Below are 24,887 nucleotides of genomic sequence, written 5' to 3'. Positions count from 1 at the left end.
GAGAGCCTGTTAAATATACTAGCTTCTAAATCCATGTTTGGGCACCTAAAAAGACTGCCCTGATTTTCAAAGATGCTGGGTATCTGCAGCTCCCATTGATTTCATTGGCATTTGTGTATACCCAGCACTCTGAAAATATCTGTGTGTCCTACCTATTAATTTATGAGCCTAACCCAGTTTTTAAGACTGTGGCTCTTGTTCATTGTAGCAAACTTCCTAATCAGAGTTGATGGCAATTGAGAATAATCATTTTGAAAATACAAGCATGTTTGGAATATGGTGGTCACATTTCAAAAGTCAACAATTAATGTCTTATTTAAGCTGCAGTAATTATTTTCCTGTACTTAAAATAGGAAATTACCACACTATTTCAGATTCTACTCTGTGCTGACAGAGTAAAAAGGATTTTTAATTTTATTTTTTTGCTATAAATTTTATAGTAAACTTCATTAATAAAGCTGACAGTATATAAATAATATATAGAACCTATTGCAAGCAGTGATATGCTGTAATGTGTAGTATATTAATTAGTGTTAGTACAAAAAACATTTTTCTGTATGACAAAACCCGCAGACATATCTCCCCGCTACAATGATTAACATTCCCCACAACACACCTTTCAAAATCCATGGATCCTACACATGCCTATCACAGCATGTGGCACACAAGCCCATAACCCCATCTTTTTGTCTTATCACTTTTTGTCTTATCGCTTAGGTGTTAACAGTCCACTCTACCTTTAATGGTCCTTTACAATATGTTCTAACTACTTATGCTAAACAATTCCTTTCGCCTTGTATTTTGCGGTAACCCCTGGGTGTATCTTTCTCACACCTGAGGAGTGCCGTGTGACTCAAAAGCTTGTCTCTGTCACCAACAGAAGTTGGTCCAATAAAAGATATTACCTCAGTGCTTCTCAAAGCCAGTCCGCCGTTTGTTCAGGGAAAGCCCCTACCAGGCCGGGCCAGTTTGTTTACCTGCCGCGTCTGCAGGTTCGGCCGATTGCAGCTCCCACTGGCCATGGTTTGCTGCTCCAGGACAATAGGGGCTGCGGGAAGCAGCGCAGGCTGAGGGACATACTGGCTGCCGCTTCCCGCAACTCATTGGCTTGGAGCAGTGAACCACAGCCAGTGGGAGCTGCAATCGGCCGAACCTGCGGACGCGGCAGGTAAACAAACTGGCCTGGCCCGGACCGCCTGGGACTTTCCCTGAAAAAGCGACGGACCACCTTTGAGAAGCACTGTATTACCTCATCCATCTTGTCTGTCTAGGAATACATTAATTTTCTTAACACAAAGAAGAGAGCAAATTTATGTAGTGGGCTGCATGGAGGTATCAGTTAAAATCATGGGTGAAGTTTTAAAATGGAAAATTTAGTCTAAATATCAGGGAAAGTGTCCTGAGAATGAGCTCCTATAGGGCTGTGAAATAACTTCGCAACAGAAAGATTTTATTTGTGACTTCCAAAACAAAAATTCAAATGATAAAATGTATAACAGGGACAAATCCCCAGTGGCAGGGAGTTGGGCTGGTGTTTTAATATGACTTTTCCATCTCTAACTTCTATTATAGTGAGCAGGTGTATTAAAAAGAGCATCAAAACTTGGTAGCATTTATTTTGAATAGATTTTAGCACCTTTGTTGTAAAGGAAGTCTTGCAACACATAGAAAACTAAGCATACAATCATAGAAATGCAGGGCTGAAAGGGTATCACGGTTGGAAGGGACCCTGAGAAGATATCAAATCCAGCCCCCTGTGCTGTGGCAGGACCAAGTAAACTTAGACCATCCCTGACAGATATTTGTCCAACTTGTTTTTAAAAACCTCCAATGATGGGGATTCCACAACCTTCCTTGGAAGCCTGTTCCCAAGCTTAACTACCCTTATAGTTAGAGAATTTTTCTAAATATCTAACCTGAATCTCCCTTGCTGCAGATTAAGCCCATTACTTCTTGTCCTTCCTTCAGTGGACGTGGAGAAGAGTTGATTACCATCCACTTTATAAAAGCCCATAACATATTTCTAGACTGTTACCAGCGCCCCCTCTCCCCCTGTCATCTTTTCTTAAGATTAACATATGCCCCGTTTTTGTTTTAAATCTTTCCTTACAGGTCAGGTTTTCTAAATCTTTTTTCATTTTTGTTGCTCTGCTCTGAACTCTCTCCAGTTTGTCCACATCTTTCTTAAAGTGTGGCACCCAAAATTGGACAGACTTCTCCAGCTGAGGCCTCACAAATGCCAAGCAGAGTGGGACAACTACCTCAATGACATGCTGTTAATTCACCCCAGAGTATTAGCCTTGTTTGCAGCTGTATCACATTGTTGACTAATATTCACTTTGTGATCCACTATAACCCCCAAATCCTTTTCAGCAGAATTACCACCTAGCCAGTCATTTCCCATTTTGTAGTTGTGCATTTGATTTTTCCTTCCTAAGTGAAGCACTTTGTGGTTGTCTTTATTGAATTTCAACTTGTTGAATTCAGATCGTCAAGTTTCTCAAGGTCATTTTGAATTCTAATCATGTTGTCCCAAGTGCTTGTAACCCCTCCCGGCTTGGTGTCATCTGCAGATTTTATAAGCATATCTCCATTCCATTATCCAAGTTATTAATGGAAATATTAAATAGTGATGGACATAGGACTGACCTTTGCAGAACCCCACATGATATGCCTTCCCAATCTGACAGTGAACCACTGATAATTACTCTTTCAGTACAGTCTTTCAAGCAGTTGTATACCCACGTTATAATGTTTTCATCTAGACCACATTTCCCTAGTGGTCAAAAGCCTTGCTAAAACCAAGATATTTCACATCTACTGCTTCCCTTGTATCCACTGGGCCAGTAACCTTGTCCAATAAGGAAATTAGGTTGGTTTGGCATGATTTGTTCTTGACAAATCCATCCATGCTGGCAATTCCTTATAACCTTCTTATTCTCCAGGAGCTTACAAATGGATTGTTTAATAATTCGTTCCACCTTCAGATTCACTACCAATTCTTTCCTGTTGGTCAGAATCAAGTCTAAATTAGCTGACATTCTGGTTACTACTTCCACTTTCTGAAACAAAAAATTTGTCCCCAATGCATTGAAAATGTATTGGAAATTTTGTGTTTGCCATATTACATTTCTAACAGATGTCTGGGTAGTTAGTCTTCCATTATTATCAGGACTTGTGTTTTGGATGTTTCTGTCTCATAGCTCATGTCTCAGTAAGTAGATCTTGGGAAAAGTAGGTGATGTCGCTGTATAGTTTTTTTATAACTTTTTCTTTTTTAATTTAACCTTTCAGCAGTTTTTAAGCAGTACAGAAAGAACTCTGTGCTCCTTGAAGAGCCAAAGGTTGCTCTGAAAGCAGTGTAATTTCTGCAAGGGGAATTTCTGCTGAGTACCTGATGATTGCTGTCCTTAAGGAATTTTCCTTTCCTTTTAATCTGAGGTTTCCCATCCATGTTCCCATTGCTGTGCTGCTCACAGCAAATTCACAGCTGCTGCAGCTGCCTCAGACAGCTGCTTTGCTAACTCAAAACAGATGTCAAAGCCAGAGGTCTGACATTTAGAGGAAATGTACTATTAAATAGCACCTCAGCGGCTTATTTAGCCCTGCTAGATAATGGGCCACAGAGGAAAATGTTTTCACACTATACTTGTGCACAAATTACACAGTCTTCAAGGAGTTTATTTACAGTGGATAGAGATCTTGGCTTGACAAAGAAGCAGCAGCAATATGCGATTTTAAAAAATAAGGGCCAAGTTCAGTCCTAGTGTTTAGCAGATGAAACTCCACTGAAGTCAGTAGAACTGCACCTACTTAAAACAAATCTCATTGTGATCCACAATATATTTTGTAGCTAAGGTTTGCAAATGCTGTTTATGAATGAACACAGAAGAACATTATCCTGAGCCCACCGAACTCAGTGGCAGAGTTTCTGTGGACTTCAGTGGTGCACAGTCAGGAGCTTGGATAGTAAGGTGAAAAGAGTCATATAAGTACTTAGAAGAACATAAACCCAGTTGTAAATTACAATGATTTTTTTGGGTCAAAATTCAGTATTGTTAATTTGTAGAGATACCATTTAATAAAAAAGGTCGCCTAGCATGGCTTACCTAGAAGAATTATGGTGAGCTCAGGGCAATAAATCAAAAATGGCACTGAAAATAGATTTATCATTTGCAAGTCGGTTTTCATTTTTTTATCCCACTTTTATGTATACACACATACACAAACACACTTTAAGCAGTGCATTAGCTATGCTTGGATACTGAGAAGTTGTGCAGCTAAATCCCTACTTCCAGCACTGAAAATGTATCCTATAATTTTCTGTATTTTGTCAGCAAAGCACTGGCATCATTGTTCAAACTTTCCTTTCCACATTTTACAGAATCAGTGGAAGAACTCTCTCAGCCACCATAAGCAGTGAATCTCACAGCTAACTCAGACCACTAAAGGAGTGCTTCTGCCCACTCCAGCCAGCATCCAGAAAGATGCCAGGTGCTGAACCTTCCCCATGACACCTGTGGTTCAGTTAGCCCCATGTAGCAAGATTCCCGAGGTCTTTCCAATACTTGAGTCCCTGATGGTAGCACAGCGCAGTACTGGCTGAGCCTCTGTCACTGTTTCTTCAGTGGGACCTGAGGTTGCTTTCCACCTTTGAATACATAATCAGGCCATGATGAAATTGCTTGAGAATATATTAATGAATTTCACGTGAAGTGCAGAAAGGTGTTCTCTTGATATTAATACTGTTTGAAAACATTTTTCAAGGCTAGAATTTATTTTATTTTGGAGGTGGGATGGGGAAAGTGTGTCTTAAACTCTGGGAAGCCAATAACTTGGCTTGTTGCACATAAAAATGTAAATCTGCACTATAAATCTATTAGTTACAAACTCAGCTTACCATAATTGTTAACAAAATTCTTTCCCTCTTCATTTTCGAAAACAAAGTGTTTCCCCGTTCGTTCTTAGAATGACTGCTGAGAAGACAGCCTAGAATTGGGCATGCTGTTTGGGAGTGATCTGAGTTTTACTGTTTCTCAGAAAATGTCCAGAAGAATCCAAGCTTATGTGATTAAGGGTGCTGTTATTTTATTTTACTTTTTGACTTTTTCCCTTTATTCTTTACATGACACAATTAATAATTAGCATTTTAGGCTTCAATCCTGCAAAGACCCATTTATGTGCTTGATTTTACACCCTGTGAGTAGTCCTGTTGACTTCAGTGGGACTAAACACAGTCCATAAAGTTAAACACATACATGGGAGAGCAGCGGAGCCCTGATTAGGGGGCGGGGCTTATGTGATTAGGGGTCCTGTATAAGTAGCCAGCCAGTCAGGCAGCGGCACAGACAGCTGCAGCGGCACAGGAGCCAGCAAACAGAGCTGTAAACAGGGGAGTTTCAGAGGGAGTTCTCTTGGAGGAGGTTGCAGGGGAGACTAAGACAGAGGAACTGACAAGCTAGTCAAGGGATAGGATGGTGGTCTGGTGCCTGCTGGGGGTTTGTGTTGTGTTGTGTTCCGTTGACTTACCAGGCTTTAGGTGGGAAGGCTATGACTGATACAGAGGTAGCAGTGAAAGACACAATGAGGATGTGGAAGCTGCGGCATGTACAGGATCCTGGAGGGGGTGCCTGAAAAGAGTTTTGTCTGCATGAAGTGCCGCCTGATAGAGCTGATGGAAGAAAAGATCCGAGGACTGGAGATGCAGGTGGAAACTCTGGTTGAGTTTAGGAGGGGGTTTGAGCAGATGATGGAGCACAGATACGAGGGGGCTGAAGGGATAAGCTCAGATGTGCAGATGGAAGCAGGACCAAAGAATTCAGAGAAGAGACTGCTGGGTGAGGAAAGTGGATGGTGGAAGCATGTGACTAAGAGAAGTAAAGACGGGCCAGTGAAGGAGAAATAGAACTCAGGAACAGGTTTGCAGAGTTGGAAAATGAAGAAGGGGCACAGCAGGTGGTCGCTGAAGGAGAGAGGGCAAGGAAAAAGAGAAGAGCTGATAGTCCTATAGGAGGAGGGGAGGAGTCAATGGAGGCAACACCGAATATGAGCCCCAGGAGGATTGCAAGGGTGAATAGGAATCGAGAGGACTTACAGCCAGTGGGTGCAGGGGATAGACCGGAGAATCACACTGTCACCAGGAAAAGGCAGGTCTACGTGATTGGAAACTCCTTACTGAGAAGAATAGACAGGCCTGTAACTAGAGCTGATTGGGAGAACAGAAGGGTGTGCTGTCTGCCGGGTGCTAAGATACAGGATAGGGACCTGAGGCTGAAAAGGATCCTAGCAGGAGCGGGGAAGAATCCGTTGATTGTCCTTCATGTGGGAACGAATGATACGGCTAGGTACTCTCTGGAATGTATCAAAGGAGACTATGCCAGACTGGGAAAGACACTTAAGGAAATCGAGGCTTAGGTGATCTTCAGTGGGATTCTGCCGGTTCCTAGAGAAGGGCAACAAAGGTGTAGCAAGATTATGGTGATCAACAGATGGCTCAGGCAGTAGTGCTATAAGGAGGGCTTTGGGATGTACGGCCATTGGGAAGCATTTACGGACAGAAGACTGTTCTCTCGGGATGGACTTCACCTGAGTAAGGAGGGAAATAGACTTCTAGGATGGAGGCTCTCTGAACTGATTAAAAGAGCTTTAAACTAGGAATTTGGGGGAGATGTCCAGGAGATCTCCATGCAGGAATTTAACCTTGAGAGGGAAGTAAACAAAGTAAGAGGGGATACAGCTGTGGACAGAAAAATTGGCATAAGGAGGAAGGGTAGTGTAGATAGCAGACTAACAGGTGATGCTGGTGGTAGAATGTCTGTGCCTAACAGAGTAAAGCATGTCAGTGAAGCCAAACAGCAAAAATTAAGATGTCTGTACACTAATGCAAGGAGCCTAGGGAACAAAATGGAGGGAACTAGAGCTACTGGTACAGGAAGTGAAACCGGATATTATAGGGCTAACAGAAACATGGTGGAATAGTAGTCATGACTGGAGTACAGGTATTGAAGGCTATGTGCTGTTTAGGAAAGACAGAAATAAAGGCAAAGGTGGTGGAGTACTATTGTACATCAATGAGGAGGTTAACTGTAAAGAAATAAGAAGTGATGGAATGGACAAGACAGAGTCTGTCTGGGCAAAAATCACACTGGGAAAGAAAGCTACTAGAGCCTCTCCTGAGGCTTGAGGTGTGCTACAGACCGCTGGGATCTGATTTGGATATGGATAGAGACCTCTTTAATGTTCTTAATGAAGTAAACACTAATGGGAAGTGTGTGATCATGGGAGACTTTAACTTCCCAGATATAGACTGGAGGACAAGTGCTAGCAAGAATAATAGGGCTCAGATTTTTCTGGATGTGATAGCAGATGGATTTCTTTACCAAGTAGTTGAAGAACCAACAAGAGGGGATGCCATTTTAGATTTGGTTTTGATGAGTAGTGAGGACCTCATAGAAGAAATGATTGTAGGGGACAACCTTGGTTCGAGTGATCATGAGCTAATTCAGTTCAAACTAGATGGAAGGATAAACAAAAATAGATCTGGGACTAGGGTTTTTTATTTCAAAAGGGCTAACTTTAAAGAATTAAGGAAATTAGTTAGGGAAGTGGATTGGACTGAAGAACTTGTGGATCTAAATGCGGAGGAGGCCTGGAATTACTTTAAGTCGCAGCTGCAGAAACTATCAGATGCCTGCATCCCAAGAAAGGGGGAAAAAAACATAAGCAGGAGTTGTAGACCAAGCTGGATGAGCAAGCATCTCAGAGAGGTGATTAAGAAAAAGCAGAAAGTCTACAAGGAGTGGAAGAAGGGTGGGATTAGCAAGGAAAGCTACCTTACATGTAGGGATAAAGTGAGAAAGGCTAAAAGCCAAGTAGAGTTGGACCTTGCAAAGGGAATTAAAACCAATAGTAAAAGGTTCTATAGCCATATAAATAAGAAGAAAACAAAGAAAGAAGAAGTGGGACCGCTAAACACTGAGGACGGAAAGGAGGTTAAGGATAACCTAGGCATGGCGCAATATCTAAATAAGTACTTTGCCTCAGTCTTTAATAAGGCTAATGAGGAGCTTAGGGGTAATGGAATGATGACAAACAGGAATGAGGATATGGAGGTGGATATTACCACATTTGAGGTAGAAGCCAAACTTGAACAGCTTAATGGGACAAAATCGGAGGGCCCAGACAATCTTCATCCAAGAATATTAAAGGAACTGGCGCATGAAATTGCAAGCCCGTTAGCGAGAATTTTTAATGAATCGGTAAATTCAGGGGTTGTACCGTATGACTGGAGAATTGCTAACACAGTTCCTATCTTTAAGAAAGGGAGAAAGAGTGATCCGAGTAACTATAGGCCTGTTAGTTAGATATCTGTAGTATGTAAGGTCTTGGAAAAAATTTTGAAGGAGAAAGTAGTTAAGGACATTGAGGTCAATGGTAATTGGGACAAATTACAACATGGTTTTACTAAAGGTAGATCGTGCCAAACCAACCTGATCTCCTTCTTTGAGAAGGTGATAGATTATTTAGACAAAGGAAATGCGGTAGACCTAATTTACCTCGATTTCAGTAAGGCATTTGACACGGTTCCACATGCGGAATTATTAGTCAAATTGGAAAAGATGAGGATCAATATGAAAACTGAAAGGTGAATAAAGAACTGGTTAAAGGGGAGACTACAACAGGTCGTACTGAAAGGTGAACTGTCAGGCTGGAAGGAGGTTACTAGTGGAGTTCCTCAAGGATCGGTTTTGGGACCAATCTTATTTAACCTTTTTATTACTGACCTTGGCACAAAAAGCGGGAATGTGCTAATAAAGTTTGCGGATGAGACAAAGCTGGGGGGGTATTGCTAACACAGAGAGGGACTGGGATATCATACAGGAAGATCTGGATGACCTTGTAAACTGGAGTAATAGTAATAGGATGAAATTTAATAGTGAAAAGTGCAAGGTCATGCACTTAGGGATTAATAATAAGAATTTTAGATATACATTGGGGACACATCAGTTGGAAGCAACAGAGGAGGAGAAGGATCTCGGGGTATTGGTTGATCACAGGAGGACTATGAGCCGCCAATGTGATATGACTGTTAAAAAAGCTAATGCGGTTTTAGGATGCATCAGGCGAGGTATTTCCAGCAAAGATAAGGAGGTGTTAGTACCGTTATATAAGGCGCTGGTGAGACCCCACCTGGAATACTGTGTGCAGTTCTGGTCTCCCAGGTTTAAGAAGGATGAATTCAAACTGGAACAGGTTAAGAGACGGGCTACTAGGATGATCCGAGGAATGGAAAACCTGTCATATGAAAGGGGACTCAAAGAGCTTGGCTTGTTTAGTCTAGCCAAAAGAAGGCTGAGGGGGCATATGCTTGCTCTTTATAAATATATCAGAGAGATTAATATTAGGGAGGGAGAGGAATTATTTAAGCTTAGTACCAATGTAGACACAAGAACAAATGGGTATAAACTGGACACTAGGCAGTTTAGACTTGAAATTAGACGAAGGTTTCTAACCATTAGAGGAGTGAAGTTCTGGAACAGCCTTCCAAGGGAAGTAGTGGGGACAAAAGACATATCTGGCTTTAAGACTAAGCTTGATAAGTTTATGGAAGGGATGGTATGATGGGATAACTTAATTTTGGCAATTGATCTTTGATTATCAGCAGATAAGTATGCCCAGTGGTCGGTGATGGGATGTTGGATGGGATGGGATCTGAGTTACTGCAGAGAATTCTTTTCTGAGTGCTGACTGGTGAGTCTTGCCCACATGCTCAGGGTTTAGCTGATCGCCATATTTGGGGTCGGGAAGGAATTTTCCTCCGGGGCAGATTGGCAGAGGCCCTGGAGGTTTTTCGCCTTCCTCTGCAGCGTGGGGCATGGGTCACTTGCTGGAGCATTCTCTGCAGCTTGAGGTCTTCAAACCACAATTTGAAGACTTCAATAACTCGGACATAGGTTAGGGGTTTGTTATAGAAGTGGATGGGTAGGGTTCTGTGGCCTGCTTTGTGCAGAGGGTCGGACTAGATAATCACATTGGTCCCTTCTGACCCTGGAGTCTCTGAGTCTATGAGTTTTTGCAATATTTAGATGGTAAGCACTTTGAGGGTCCATACCTTCATGTATGATTTTACATGGCATGACTGGGGCACTAGTTGTGACTGATGCCTCTGGAATTTACTACAGTACATTAGCTTGCAGGCCCTAATATGAACCTCTTAATTTCTGTAAGCTGGAGTTCTGCATGGTAGTTGAGATGCAGCTACTGCACCACTCTTTGAAAAGTTTACATACAATCATTTATGACAATTTTGGCCCTAAAACATATAGGTCTGTGCTAGCCAGTCAGCTTTCAGGGTTGGGGAGTTTTTTGGATGAGACTTTGTGACTAGTGTATTTGAATGTGGATTTATAAGATAAGCATGGTGGATTTTACCTTTTGCTGTGTGAGGACAGGGCATCAAGAAAGGATCTGAGGAGAAATTAGTACACATCGTATACATTTCACTGTATACAGGCTACCTCATTATCCTCCTTCAAATCCATCCTTAAAAAAAATCATCTTTGCAGTGATGCCCTACAAAAAACTTAGTAACGGTTAGGCTGCTGGCATGCAGGGCCGCCCGAGGAGAAGGGGGCAAGTGAGGCAATTTGCCCCGGCCCCACAGGGGCCCCATGAGAGTTTTTGGGGGCCCCTGGAGTGAGGTCCTTTACTCACTCCAGGGGCCCCGGAAAACTCTCGTGGGGCTGGGACTGGGGCTCCCAGAGCTTCTTCCGCTCCGGACCTTCGGCGGTGATTCTGCAGTGGGGACCCCCCGCTGCAGCAAAGACCCCAGGCCCCCTGAATCCTCACTGCCTGCCACCGGTATTGTCTTCTTGTTTCCTCATGCTCCCCTGTATTTCTGTATTCATCTGGTATCTCTTGTGTTATATCTAGATTGTAGAAAGACAAGGTGGGTGAGGTAATATCGTTTATTGGACCAGCTTCTGTTGTTGAGAGAGACAAGCTTTTGAGCTTACACAGAAGAGCTCTGTGCAGATCAAAAGTTTGTATCTCTCACTAACAAGTTGGTCCAATAAAAGATAGTACCTCACCCACCTTGTCTCTGTAATATTTTGGGACCAACATTGCATACATAAATTGTAAGCTCTTTGGGGTAGGGCCCCACTTTTGCTCTGTGTTTTACAGTGCCCAGCACAGTGGTATCCTGGTCCCTGGCTAGCTGCTACAATACTACAAACAGCAACAACAGCAACATAGCAGTGATAACATAAAGAGTAGAACAGTTCTCCATCTTACCAGGGTGCATATATTTTGACAGAGGTTGTGTGGTTGAGAAGGACAGGGTGCCTCATATTGATGGAGAGCTTGAGTATCATTCAAGAGAAGTTTGTCCAGGCAAAAATATGTACCAAGCCCCGTAAATGAGATCTTTGATCCCCTGAGTAAAGGGCAGTGATGCATCTAATTTCTCAGATATTTCATTACATTCCAAAGTCTATAAGAAACCTGCTTGATTCTTGGTCAGTCCCTAAACCCTTTTTCCTTCATCTCCATTTGAAAAATTACACCTTTCTTTCCCTCTCTTGCCACCCATCCTCTTTGTGTTCTTAGTAAGCTTCCCAAAATGGACACCAATGTCTTGATGTTACACAAAATATTCATCTTTAACGTGTACAAGAATACATTAGGGTGGCAACTGGGTAACTTTTATATTTTAGGTGCGAAAGTAGGATATTCAGAGCAGAATAAACACTGTAAAGTCTGAGTGAATTAATTATGACGTCAGAGAGAGAAGATTTTAGCACAAATGTTAGCTAGTAGGAATACTTGAAATCAATATAATCATATTGCTCACTTAGAAAATGGATTTAGAACATCACTGGCTTCTTCTCGGTGAAAGGTTTTATTTGGCTGATTTCAGTAGACTTCATAACTGCTTCTATACTTGGCTATGTTATAAGCAATAAGCAAAGATTTTTATATTTCCTCTTGTTTTGATCAACACTCAACTGCTAGTGGTGTTAAAAGCACTGTAGTCCTTCACTTTATTTAAAAAAATTAGATTTATTATTATATTATGCCTATATTAAATTCCTAAGTGGAAGCTGAAGTGTCTTTGTCAGTATAAACTACTATTGATTTATTTGTGGCTTTGTTTTTCTTTCCTTTCTGCTACCTTTGTCTGTTACTAAAGGAAGAAATGCCCCCGGAAAGCCAGTAAGAGAGGTTAGTGAGATTCAGGCTAACTGTGACAAACAGAAGCCATGGCATCTTGCTCTCTGTGTCCAGCTTTTTTGTGGCAGCTGTGTAGCTTATTTGTTTTTATTTAGTTTTTGTTTTGTTTCCCAGAGTGCATGCCACATTCTAACATACAATGCCTCTCAACTTTCAATGGGGAAAACGTTAGAGCAGGAGTGTGCCTCACTTCCGAGCCCCACAAAGATGGAAATTCAGGGGATAACAGAAGATGAGACTATATTAAAATAAAGTCGTTATGTGACACACATCGTCGGAAGTCGTAATCTGTCATTGGCCTGTTCCTGTCCATAAGCAGAATTGTTTTATAGATATCTATAGAATCAAGGTAAATAGGTTTTTCCTTTAGAATACTGAAGGTTGAGAGGTATGAAAAACTCACACTTTTTTTTTTTAATTTGCAAATTCAGTTTTGCACAATAAGGAATGCTGCTAACATCCACCGACTTCACAGTGCTGCATTCAATTATATAAAGGAATAAAGGTATTAGCTGTGTGCTTTAGAAATGATCAGTTTGATAAAAAATGCCTTTTTATAATGCTCTGAGCTTTCAGAATTCATACATCTCTGCCTATTACTGAGTGAAAATGATTTGTGCTGTTGTCATATTACCTTTTTAAGTATTTCTAGTGAACTTTTTTTATTGTTAAGCTATTCTTTGTACTCCTGTAGGCATAATGTTTGAACGATGAAATGCCCAGTGAAATGATTATGAAAGATAAAATATTCAGAAGCTACCTTAGTGTAATCACTGATAGCTGTGAAATGAACTTACAGAAAATCATGCATGGAAGGTGCCTAGAATGAACGAATCAGGAATTAAAAAGGTGGCCTAACTGTGGGATGTTACTGTACCTGCAATGGGGAGAGACTAATAGTGACATACTCAGACTGTGTCTACGCTGGGGTTGGAGGGGGGCGGGATTTAGCCATCAGAGTAACTACACCACTATGGCTGACCATGCTACATTGGCGTAAATGGCGACTTGCACTGGTACAGTTTCCCTGGGGTGAGCTGCACTTGTACAGCCATTTGCACTGGACAGCTGTATTGGTGACTAAACACTTCCCTGTAGATTAGGGTGACCAGATGTCCCAATTGTATAGGGACAGTCCCAATTTTTGGGTCTTTTTCTTATATAGGCTCCTATTATCTCCCCCCACCTCCCGATTTTTCACACTTGCTGTCTGGTCACCCTACTGTAGATCAGCCTTTCCTCAAGGGAGATATCTGGTGCTTGCTTGTTAACTTGTTCATCAACAGAGTATCTGACACTTCATCAAGCAGATTGCACCTGTTTAAAAATTCTATGGAAATGATTTGGTAGTCAATTCTGCTAATTAATGGTCCTTAAGAACTGGTGATTAGGCTCCATTTGAGCAGAACAGGCCCTTGATGCTGATTGTCATTGTCTTTGGTTATATTTCCATACATCATTAACAAAGACAAAATGCAGGTTTTGTGTGTGTGTGTGTGTGTGTAATAGCCTTTTAAAAAACTGCCATTGCCCTGGCTTTAGAGAGTGTGCGATTCCTAAGTACTGAAAATTCACTGGCCTAATCCTACAAAGTACTGAGCATCTCCAAGGAAATGTTCAGCACCCTCAACTCTTGTTTCAACTCAGTGGGAGTTAAGGGTGCTCAGCAATTGGCAGGATTGAGAGCTATCTTCTCGTACTCAGACTACATGTACATGAAGTCTGCATGCTAAAAAATATTTCTGTGTCTAGTTATAGTGTAGATTTAGGTTTACATGTCAATTTGTGTGAAGCCACCTTGCAACTAAAACCCAAGTAGATTTTGTTCCTCTTACTCATGTTGAGTAGTGCCTTACTCTGTGAGTAGTCGCATTGATTTCAAGATGCTGCTCAATCTGAATAAGGCTGTCAGAATGTGACCCACCAACAGGGAGGATTGTTCATGATTTGAGACCTGGGGTTAGAAATTTGCACTGCTGAAATACAGACAGTATTGTGTTTGGGTTTTTTCAATTTACTTTCTGGCCTGTCTTTAGAGTCTGAACACTGCACATTTATTTCTGTAACAAGCTGCAGTGCAAGATTGATATTCAATTACTGTATCCTCCCCCGGGGGCCTTAATTCCAATACAGCAAATTCAGCAGATACGGTACATATTATGCTGTATGTGACTAAAAATGATGCAGTTAATGTCTACAGAAATATACTGTTGTCCTGTGTTCAAGGCAAGTACACATGTATTATTATTCACTCCATTTGTACAAGACTAGGTTAAATTAACACTTTCCATGTCTCTTTTTCCTCTGTTGTTACATTTTGAAGCTGATCGTGATTTTTTAAACAATGTTTTTTCATTCTTGGAGAGCCACTAGCACTGAGAAAGGTTTTTGTCTTTAATGTGATGTTACAAAAAAATGAAAGTAGAATTAATGATGTCTTTGACAGCTCAGTTATATTGAAATAATAATAATCCTACGTGAGACCCTGGTTTAGACTTTTCTGTTTTCATTTATTGAATGGTTTTGTGGCCAGCATTTTTTTCCTGCATGTTAATAAGGAATATAGAAATGTTGTATTTCAGGTGGTTCCAGTAAACAAGAATACAACAGAAATGTAACAACAGTCCTCCTGGTATAGGCATTATAGATGACGCACACACATGTGTAGTGCACACATGGCCAGGAAAGCCATGCTTGTATTGTTCTCAAATCCCAATGGTCTTGGGAGAATAAACACCCCACACACCCACATTGCTTTTCTCACCTGCATGGTTAAAGAAGGGCTACTTGAGTTGGAACAGGGCCTGCAGCCGATGAGGACAGCAAGGGCTACTCACCTCTTTCCTCCCCCACCCTTACCCTACGAAAAAGGGGATACAGAAAGGGAGAGGATCTGGAAGAATGAGCTGTAATGATGCAGAAAAGATGTGCAGTAACTTACTCCCCCCATCCTGAACAAGTGGGGGCAAGTGATGGCATTGTGAATCTGAATCACCACTCAGGCTGGGCAGTGACAGGCCCTCCTTTAGTCAGGGCAGACTGTACATTTATTTGCAGACTATTCCTCTGTTAAAGTGATTTTTATTGTTCTTGTAGATGTTGCTAATCTCCACCCACAGAAATTACATCGCTAATTCTAATGTATTTTCAGTGCTAATATATCATACTATCAAGTATTGGTGAGGGGGGTGTGGAGGGAGGGGAGCTACAGGGAGATCAAAAACTGAAAAACAGCAAGTGGCTTTAAAAATAATGGGGTGGCCGCAACAAAAAGTATGTCATGATATACCATACTGAAGAAAGTTTTTGTTATATGGGATGACCTACATAACTTGTTCTTGGCTCCAAACACATGAGAGTAGTTGTGATAATCCCAAAAGTACAGCTGCAACAATTTAAAGAATTATTGCATTATTGTTATACTATTTGGATATAATAATAGAATACAAGGTGGCATCTGGATGCATAAAGGTTTTATTGGCCCTCATTTTGGATGCCTGCATAACTCATTCATTATGTTACATTTTGTTTGCTTATGCCACAGTTTAGAAAATATTTTATTATTAATTTTTTGATTAATGTTATTGTTGCTCATCCTCTGCCTGTAAAATCAGGTTGTCTAAGTTACCAGAGCTCTGAATGACAGAAAAAATAGTATGAACAAATATTTAACATTTCTAAAAAGGATCTAAAAGAGCTTTTCCATAAATCCAGGGAATGGGGATTCCCTGGTCTGGGAATCTTGGTCTGCCAGGTCTGGAAATGAACGATGTTATAGCACTTGAAAAACTGGAATCCCAGAATTGTTTCTAGTGATAGCAGATCACAAGATAGCTGAGTGTGACTCTGGGATCACTGACAGTTTTAGTATTGCCACTCATTGATGTTTGGCCATTACAATTTTCGGCCCCTCCGAGTCCGTGGTTTGGGGTAGATGTGAGTGAAGAAATTTTTGTGTTTAGGTGCTTTAAAGACTAAAATAGAGGCTGTTTGAAAGTAGCTTGCATGACTGAAGTGTTCAGTGGACTGTTTCAGATTTTGCAGGTCAATCCAAATGTATGCCAATAAAACCTTTATACCATGCCATACATACACATGTAAATATGTCAGAAAGGCGGAGCACATAGTGACAGCTACTGTTCTTTTTATGTAAGCACCTTCATTTCAAAAGGTGTTTTTTACTCATTTTTGACTTACTCAAACTTTCCCTTTTTAGGCTGAATTTTCCAGTATTGAAATCTGCCAGAGCTAGAGCTCTCTATATCAATATTTATTTACTTAGAAGGTTGAGCAAAAATGATTCCGCTGTTTTTGCATTGGCAGAGAGGGAAGAAAAAAATACCCTATTTTTTCCAAATTAGAAATGTGAATGTGTAACTTGTGAAAGGTGCCGCATAGATAGTCCAGGAGGCTGAAATCTTTTATTTATCCACAGCAAAGGAGGCAGTATTGCAGACTTCCTTACATGCAGGGGCGGCTCCAGGCCCCAGCATGCCAAGCACGTGCTTGGGGCGGCAAGCCGGTGGGGGGGAAGGAGGCGCTCTGCCGGCGCCGCTAGGGTGGCAGGTAGGCTGCCTTCTGTGGCTTGCTTGCGGAGGGTCTGCTGATCCCGTGGCTTCGGTGGACCTCCCGCAGGCAAGCCGCCGAAGGCAGCCTGCCGGCCATGCTTGGGGCGGCAAAATTCCTAGAGCCGCCTCTGCTTACACAGCCCTTATTATAGAAGCAGAAAAGAATCGTGTGGCACCTTATAGACTAACAGACATTTTGGAGCATGAGCTTTCGTGGGTGAATGCCCACTTCGTCAGATGCATGTAGTGGAAATTTCCAAGGGCAGGTATATATATGCAAGCAAGAAGCAAGCTAGAGATAACGAGGTTAATTCAATCAGGGAGGATGAGGCCCTGTTCTGGCAGTTGAGGTGTGAAAACCAAGGGAGGAGAAATTTGTTTTGTAGTTAGCAAGCCATTCACAGTCTTCGTTTAATCCTGAGCTGATGGTGTCAAATTTGCAGATGAACTGAAGCTCAGCAGTTTCTCTTTGAAGTCTGGTCCTTAAGTTTTTTTGCTGCAGTATGGCCACCTTAAGATCTGTTATTGTGTGGCCAGGGACGTTGAAGTGTTCTCCCACAGGTTTTTGTATATTGCCATTCCTAATATCTGATTTGAGTCCATTTATCCTTTTCTGTAGAGATTGTCCAGTTTGGCCAATGTACATAGCAGAGGGGCATTGCTGGCATATGATGCAGTATATTACCTTGGTGGACGTGCAGGTGAATGAACTGGTAATGGTGTGATGGTCACATTAACACCACCCTATATCAAAAAGCTACTGACCACTATGCCTACCTTCATGCCTCCAGCTTCCATCCCGGGCACACCACACAATCCATTGTCTACAGCCAAGCACTGAGGTAAAACTGCATCTGCTCTAACCCCTCAGACAGAGACCAACACCTACAAAATCTCCACCACGCATTCTCAAAACTACAATACCCGCACAAGGAAATAAGGAAACAGATCAACAGAGCCAGATGTGTACCCAGAAGCATCCTACTGCAAGACAAACCCAAGAAAGAAACCAACAGGACTCCACTGGCCATCACATAGAGTCCCCAGCTAAAACCCCTCCAACGCATCGTCAGAGATCTGCAACCCATCCTGGACAATGATCCCACACTTTCACAGGCCTTGGGTGGCAGGTCAGTCCTCACCCACAGACAGCCTGCCAACCTGAAGCATATTCTCACCAGTAAGTGCACACCACACCATAGTAACTCTAGCTCAGGAACCAATCCATGCAACAAACCTTGATGCCAACTCTGCCCACATATCTACACCAGCGACACCATCACAGGGCTTAACCAGATCAGCCACAGCATCACCGGTTCATTCACCTGCATGTCCACCAATGTAATATACGCCATCATATGCAAGCAATGCCTCTCTGCTCTACGGACAGTCTCTACAGAAAAGGATAAATGGACACAAATCAGATATTAGGAATGGCAATATACAAAAACCTGTAGGAGAACACGTCAACCTCCCTGGCCACACAATAACAGATCTTAAGGTGGCCATACTGCAGCAAAAAAACCAGACTTCAAAGAGAAACTGCTGAGCTTCAGTTCATCTGCAAATCTGACACCATCAGCTCAGAATTAAACGAAGACTGTGAATGGCTTGCCAACTACAAAACCAGTTTCTCCTCCCTTGGTTTTCACACTTCAGCTGCCAGAACAGGGCCTCATCCTCCCTGATTGAATTAACCTCATTATCTCTAGCCTGCTTCTTGCTTGCATATATATACCTGCCCCTGGAAATTTCCACTACATGCATCTGACGAAGTGGACATTCACCCACAAAAGCTCATGCTCCAAAACGTCTGTTAGTCTATAAGGTGCCACAGGACTCTTTGCTGCTTTCACAGATCCAGACTAACATGGCTACCCCTCTGAGCCCTTATTATAGTTACTAGGCTTGTGAAATGATCAGTGCCAGCAGTGACATGTTAGCTGATGCCCTGTGGCCATTCAGTCTTTGATGTTGCTGGTCAACGTAAAGCAAGGATGCCAGTTTACAACGGTACCAGGAACTGGACAGAGACTGCAAATAGGTACAAGGTAGCAGTTAGATTATGATGATGTTTGGTCACTACTGACTTAGCTGGATTTGAATTGTCTGCTTACAGCTGAAAGCCTCTTAATGCCAGTTATCAATTGTGTGAGCCAGCTTTTAGGGTTTGTTGTTTCTAAAGTTCGTATTTTGCCATCTGCAGCATAGAGCAGCATCCTTTGGTCTTTTTCACAAAAGCGGAAGAGAGAGACTGAACATGGAAAGGAGAGCGAATTGTTCATTTTATCCTGACTCTACATCTTGCAGGGTTGCTCACTACCTTGTTCTCTCTCATACTTTATCTAATTTAAATTAAAATCACCAATGAAAATACATTTAACATTCTCTTCCTAAATGCAACTGAGAACATTCCAAAGCCGCAGCATTGGTAGAATCTGCTCAGGAGGCCAATGATGACAATATAGCTGAGGTAGCATAGAGGTTAGGATAGAGGAGCATTGCCAGAATTGTATGGAGAAGTTTACATAAATACTGGGCTGTGTCATGATTGGTTCAAGCAAGTGATATTAGCCCCTCAATTTTATGAGCATTGAACTGATTCCTTTACACAATAAATGAATTTAAAATTTAAATGATATACTTTAAAGTTTCTGATCCACAAGTTTTAATTAATTCAGCTCTACCGTCTTGGTACTGCAGAAATGTCAACAGTGCATGATTATTTATATACTGTAATATTTAGGCATAACAGTTTAAAAAAAGAGTCTGATCTTAACTCTTAGTATTTTTCCTTTGTAAGTTTGATTTACTCCACTTGAGTGGGGAAGTGTAAAATGTATCCCCTGCATCAGGAGAGGCAGCTGCATCAGTGCGGAACGCTTTAGTTGATGGGACCAGGATGATGAGATGTGTTGAGTGTCCTGGTCCTGTCCTATCCTCGATTGACTCCTCTCACTTTGTGGACTGTGCCAAGCAACTCTGGGTGCTTCTGTGTTCCACATCCTGTTGTAACTCTTCTCTGAACAGACTTTCTACCCCCAGAGTTCTTGTGACTCAAACTCTTCATGGTATTTCAGCATATCTTTGTGTGATTTTAATATAAAGTAGTAGTTAGTTATTTGTTAATAAAAAGTTAAAATGCCATGAAGGTAGCTCTAGTAATGACCTAACCCATCTGAGATGTATAACCAAGTGATAATATTTCAGGATCTCACATTGATACCAGTGACTGGAGCTGAGCAAATAAACTGCAGTAAAAAATGTATCTGATAAATGTAGCCTCTTTTGCTGCTAGTGGAGTGTCCACAAACAGATAGCAGTTTCCTTGAAAGGATTTAGGGAATGTAGTTGTGAATTGTTCTTAATTCTGTAGTTGGATCACAAAGAGTTTTAGGCTCGGGCCTGATTCGCATTGATTTCAAGGGTATGTCTACACTGCAGACAGACACCCATGGCTGGCCCATGCCAGCTGGCTCAGGCCAAGAGGCTGTTTCATTGCAATGTAGACTTCTGGGCTTGGGCTAGAGCCTCCGCTGTAGAAACCTAAAAGGTGGGAGGGTCCCAGAGCTCAGGCTGCAGCCCAAGCCCAAGTCAGCTGGCACAGGCCAGCGATGTATTTTTATTTGCAGACATACCCTAACTGACTTTGGATTATTCCCTAGTCAAGCTGTGTGTGTTGTTATTGGTCCAGTTGTTTTTTATTCACTGATCTGATGAGTGATCAAGCACTTCCAGCACCCATTTAATACATGTGCAAATCTAACGTGGTTTACTTGCGCATGTAACTTTGAAATTTGCTTGCCATGAATATTCCTGCCAATACGACTTGAGCACTTGTACATGTTTGGAAGGCGAGCACATGGAGCATTGCCAAAGTGCATTACTGTACAAATTCAAAGCAAGGTCGGTTGTGACATTTTCTGCAAGATTCACTGAGCTCTTCTAATAATTGTGCTATGAATGTCACACTATCACAAATGACTTTTTATATGTGTTGTAGTATGGGGATTTTTAGGTACAATATTCCATGTTGTACTCGGCATGAAATTGTGCAGAGATATACATGGAGAGTGATGTGTGTCTACTTCACTTATACATAATGTTCATAACAATTCACTGTTCTGTCCCTGTTATTAATGTCCTTTTCTTTGCCTTTTGTTTTTCAGGCCACAATGTAGGGAGCCTTTTCCACATGGCAGATGACTTGGGCAGAGCAATGGAAACCTTAGTTACAGTGATGACTGATGACAAGGCATTAGAATAGCAAGATGTGTTTTACAACTTCAGGCATCCCGCATGGTTTTTATAAAATTCATACAACAAAGAGGATTAGACTGTAAGAGTTTACAAGAAAATAAATCTATATTTTTGTGAAGAGTAGTGGTACTATACTGTAGATTTCAGTAGTTTCCTAAGTCTGTTATTGTTTTGTTAACAATGGCAGGTTTTACACGTCTATGCAATTGTACAAAAATTATAAGAAAACAACATGTAAAATCTTGATAGCTAAATAACTTGCCATTTCTTTATATGGAACGCATTTCGGGTTGTTTAAAAACATTTATAACAGTTATAAAGAGAGATTGTAAACTAAAGTGTGCTTTATAAAAAATAATTGTTTATAGAAACCCCCTTTAAAAAAAAAACAAAAAAATGGAGGCAATGCATTTATTTAGTATCATTTCAGCTCTGTAACTGTACCAGAGATGTATTCATGTTCTGTGTTCTTTTCCCTGCTTATCAAAGAAAGTATTTTCTGCAGCAACATCAAAACAACTGACTTACCTTTCACGTTGTTTGTCTGACTAAGGTTGGCTTAAAAAAAAATCTTCCTAACTTCCAGCTGAGGTAGTTTTTCCACCTTTTTCCAGATAAAATTAAGGATTACATTAATCATCCAGCTAGTCTGCAATAATGAAATGAAAGAGCACATTACATGACAATGCTCTCTTCAGAGCTTGCAAAACTAAATTGTAAATCGAATTAATATCCTATACTCCATCTGTTTCTTCTGCCGACTAAAATCCTGAATGTTGTAGTAAAGAAACATAGGAATTGCCTTACCGGATTAAACCTTTGGACCTTATTATCCGGTATCCTGCCTCTGGCAGCAGCCAGCACATGATGCTTCAGCAGAAGTTTGATATGCTTCCTCCCTACCCATAATGCCACCTTTCTGAGATGCTGTAGGTAGAGGGAAAGAGATTCCTTACTGACTCCCTGCTGCTGATCAGCTTCTGCCTAGAAGCATGAAGTGATTGTTCATATATCATCATAGATTGCATAGCTACCAGTGTTATTAATTATCATAAAGTTACCCAATCTTTGGGGAGGGGGCAGAAACACATGCACAATATCTATCTCAACCCCTTGTGGCAGCAAGTTCCAAGGAGTCACAGAGTTTAAAGCTTTGGGGGGGCAGTGTAAAAGAATTACTACTGTTCCTGTATAATAAACAGTTGAAAGTGCCACACTGTTCCATGAAATGTTCATCAGCAAAACAAGGTTCTTCCCCCCCTCGTCCCCGTCCCCTCAATATTTGTTCTTCCCCATTTTTTTCTGCAAGTAATACCGCACAATTCACAATGACTTGAGAGAGGGAGAACAGAAAATAGATTAAACGGTTCAACAGCAACTCCTTAGGGTAGGTTGGGGTGTGAGGTGCTGTTAGCAAAAGCTTTACCATTTCATTTTCTTGTATCAGCTTTTAATTTCGTTTAAAAACACACAGAAATACACCATCTGACTTACATTACTTTGCAAGGGTAAAAATCTGTTACCTCTTCTTGTACGAAGTGTAATTAAAAGTTGAGAGAGAGTTTATTTTATTTTGAATGCTAGTTAACATTGAACATGGCTAGTCATGCTATTTCTACCTCACTTTGGTTTTGTGGTGTTCCTGACAATTACGTACAGATGTTACATTGTCACCACTTGTCCATTGTGTGAACCGGTCTCATCATTTAATATTAATACATTAAAAATAATAATAAAAGAAACCCAGATCACTTTCATGATAACAAGCTCTTTAAATGCTTTATTTACAGTGGGTACCCTGTTTACTTCTGACTGCCTTTCTTCAGGAAAGTTCAAATCAATATATAAGGGAATGGATTTGTTTTTCTTTTTCTTTTGTGCTTGTAAGTTAAACCTCTTTAAAAAAATCAGAGGTAAAAGGCTTGCATGATTGTTTTCATAGGGTTTTACTTTGGTTGGTTTTTACTTTCTAGACATTAGTTATGGAGTGAGTCTGTTAAAAATATTTAAAAAGTTGAGAGCTTTATTGCTGCTTTTTTAGCATAATTTGGGAATTATTTCATGTTCCTTATAACCACAAAGTATTAAACTGTAAAACATAATCATTGTAACTGACTACATAAATATCATATGGCATGTTATTTCATTGTTACTCGGTACTGGTTTATTACTTGGGCATCATAAAATATTGTGTTTTAACACCAACACTGTAACATTTACTAATTTTTTTATAAACTTCAGTTTTACTGCATTTTTCACAACATATCAAATTTCACCAAATATATGCCTTACTATTGTATTATATACTGCTTTACTGTGTATATCAATAAAGCACGCAATTATGTTATTAATCTTTATGGAAGTGCAGCATTTATTTAGTGGCTTGCTTTTCCAGTAAGCCACTCTTTTATTGAGCTCCACTAGGTGACATGCCATCTAGTCTATCCCTAAATGTACTCCATATTCCCCTCAACAAAGTACTCAGTGGGCTGGATGCCAACGGCAGCACCCATAGAAATCCCACATGATCTGGTAGAAGGAGCAGGGAACCTCAGCTGTCTCTCAGAGGGGTTGTTTTGTAACGTGGGGCTAAGCTAAGGCATAAAGCTCATACCAGCACTACCCATTCAGAACAGGCCATTACACCTTGAATGTAAACAAAATTTGATTCAATCCCTGAATATTTTTGTTGTATGAAGCAGCTGTAAAATCCACATTGCTGGAATTATTTCTAATCCTTCCCCTCTGCACAGACTCCTTTCTTTGGCTTTGTACTTTCCCTCTCAAGGTCTCTGCTTATTTTCTTCAGTGTTTGTCTACAGGCATTGCCGCAGTGGGTTAGAAATACCTATTGACACTCCAGGGAGACATTGGGCTAGTATTGCTTTCCCCTTATTATTGCTCTTTCTTGTTAGTGTGTTTCACCCACGCACAGCCCTCCAGGGGCTGCCAGTGCCTCGCTTCCCGTTCAGTCTGAAGAATGAGACCACATCTAAGAATCAAATTCTAGGCATTTATGTAGCAATTCAAAGGTCTTCTACCACATTGTGTAGCTCTATGAATTGTAAATAATTATAGTGATTACGTAAGAATTCCCAGTTATGACTCTGAAGTTTGACAGGTTCTTGTCCCAAGATTAGGCCCAGTATTATTGAAATTACTATTTAGTTGGGAACCCGGATGTGCACATTTGCAACACTCACACTTTAGGAACACATCTGTATTTGTAATAGTTCACTAATGCATTTAGCTAAATTACAAACACTCTAATGGCGCACGATACCTAGAGATACTACAGAATGTAGAGCTGAATATCTATATACTCACACCAGCCCTGGTAAAACAACCTGAAATGTTAGCCAGCATCTTCCTCCTTATCACCACGGGCATGTCCCAAGAGCTACATTTCTGCAGGAGCGGCGCCAGGGTTTTTGGCGCCCTAGGCAGGGGTCCTTCCACACTCCCGGTCGGCTGCAATTCGGCGGGGGGGAAGGGGGCCTTCCACGCTCCCGGTCTTCAGGGCACTTCAGTGATGGGTCCCGGAGCGAGTGAAGGACCCACTGCAGAATTGCCACTGAAGACCCAGAGCGAGGAAGGACCCCCCGCTGCTGAATGCCGCCAAAGACCCGGAGCGTGGAAGGACCCCTCGGCGCCTAATTACCGCCGAGGGCGGCAAAATGCTGCCCCCCCCCCCCCCAAATCCTGATGCCCTGGGCGACCGCCTAGGTTGCCTGAATGGAAGCGCTGGCCCTGCATTTCTGTCTCCTCCTGCCCACAGGCTGGGCTACAACTTTTATAATACATTACACTGATATTACTATGGCT

At 41.4% G+C, this 24,887-nt stretch overlaps 1 protein-coding gene across 12 annotated transcripts in view; it reads left to right on the top strand.

Annotated features, from left to right (window-relative positions):
- The window catches only part of DMD (dystrophin), a 1,715,077-nt gene extending 1,691,664 nt beyond the window's left edge, over positions 1-23,413 (top strand). For 10 of the 12 annotated variants that reach the window (XM_030575515.1, XM_030575505.1, XM_030575489.1 and 7 more), the window contains one exon: positions 20,972-23,413. In XM_030575515.1, coding sequence (XP_030431375.1) covers positions 20,972-21,069 — 98 coding nt within the window. In that variant the 3' untranslated portion in view covers positions 21,070-23,413. Of the gene's footprint in view, positions 1-12,193; positions 12,226-20,971 lie in introns of all 12 variants that reach the window. The other 2 variants (XM_030575462.1, XM_030575472.1) reach the window with 2 other exon arrangements.
- The last annotated feature ends 1,474 nt before the right edge of the window (positions 23,414-24,887 follow it).

This window comes from Gopherus evgoodei, chromosome 1 (genome assembly GCF_007399415.2).
Source record: "Gopherus evgoodei ecotype Sinaloan lineage chromosome 1, rGopEvg1_v1.p, whole genome shotgun sequence".
NCBI lineage: Eukaryota > Metazoa > Chordata > Testudines > Testudinidae > Gopherus > Gopherus evgoodei.
The sequence above is the reverse complement of the archived record's forward strand: the minus strand, read 5'-3'. Positions and strand labels throughout refer to the sequence as shown.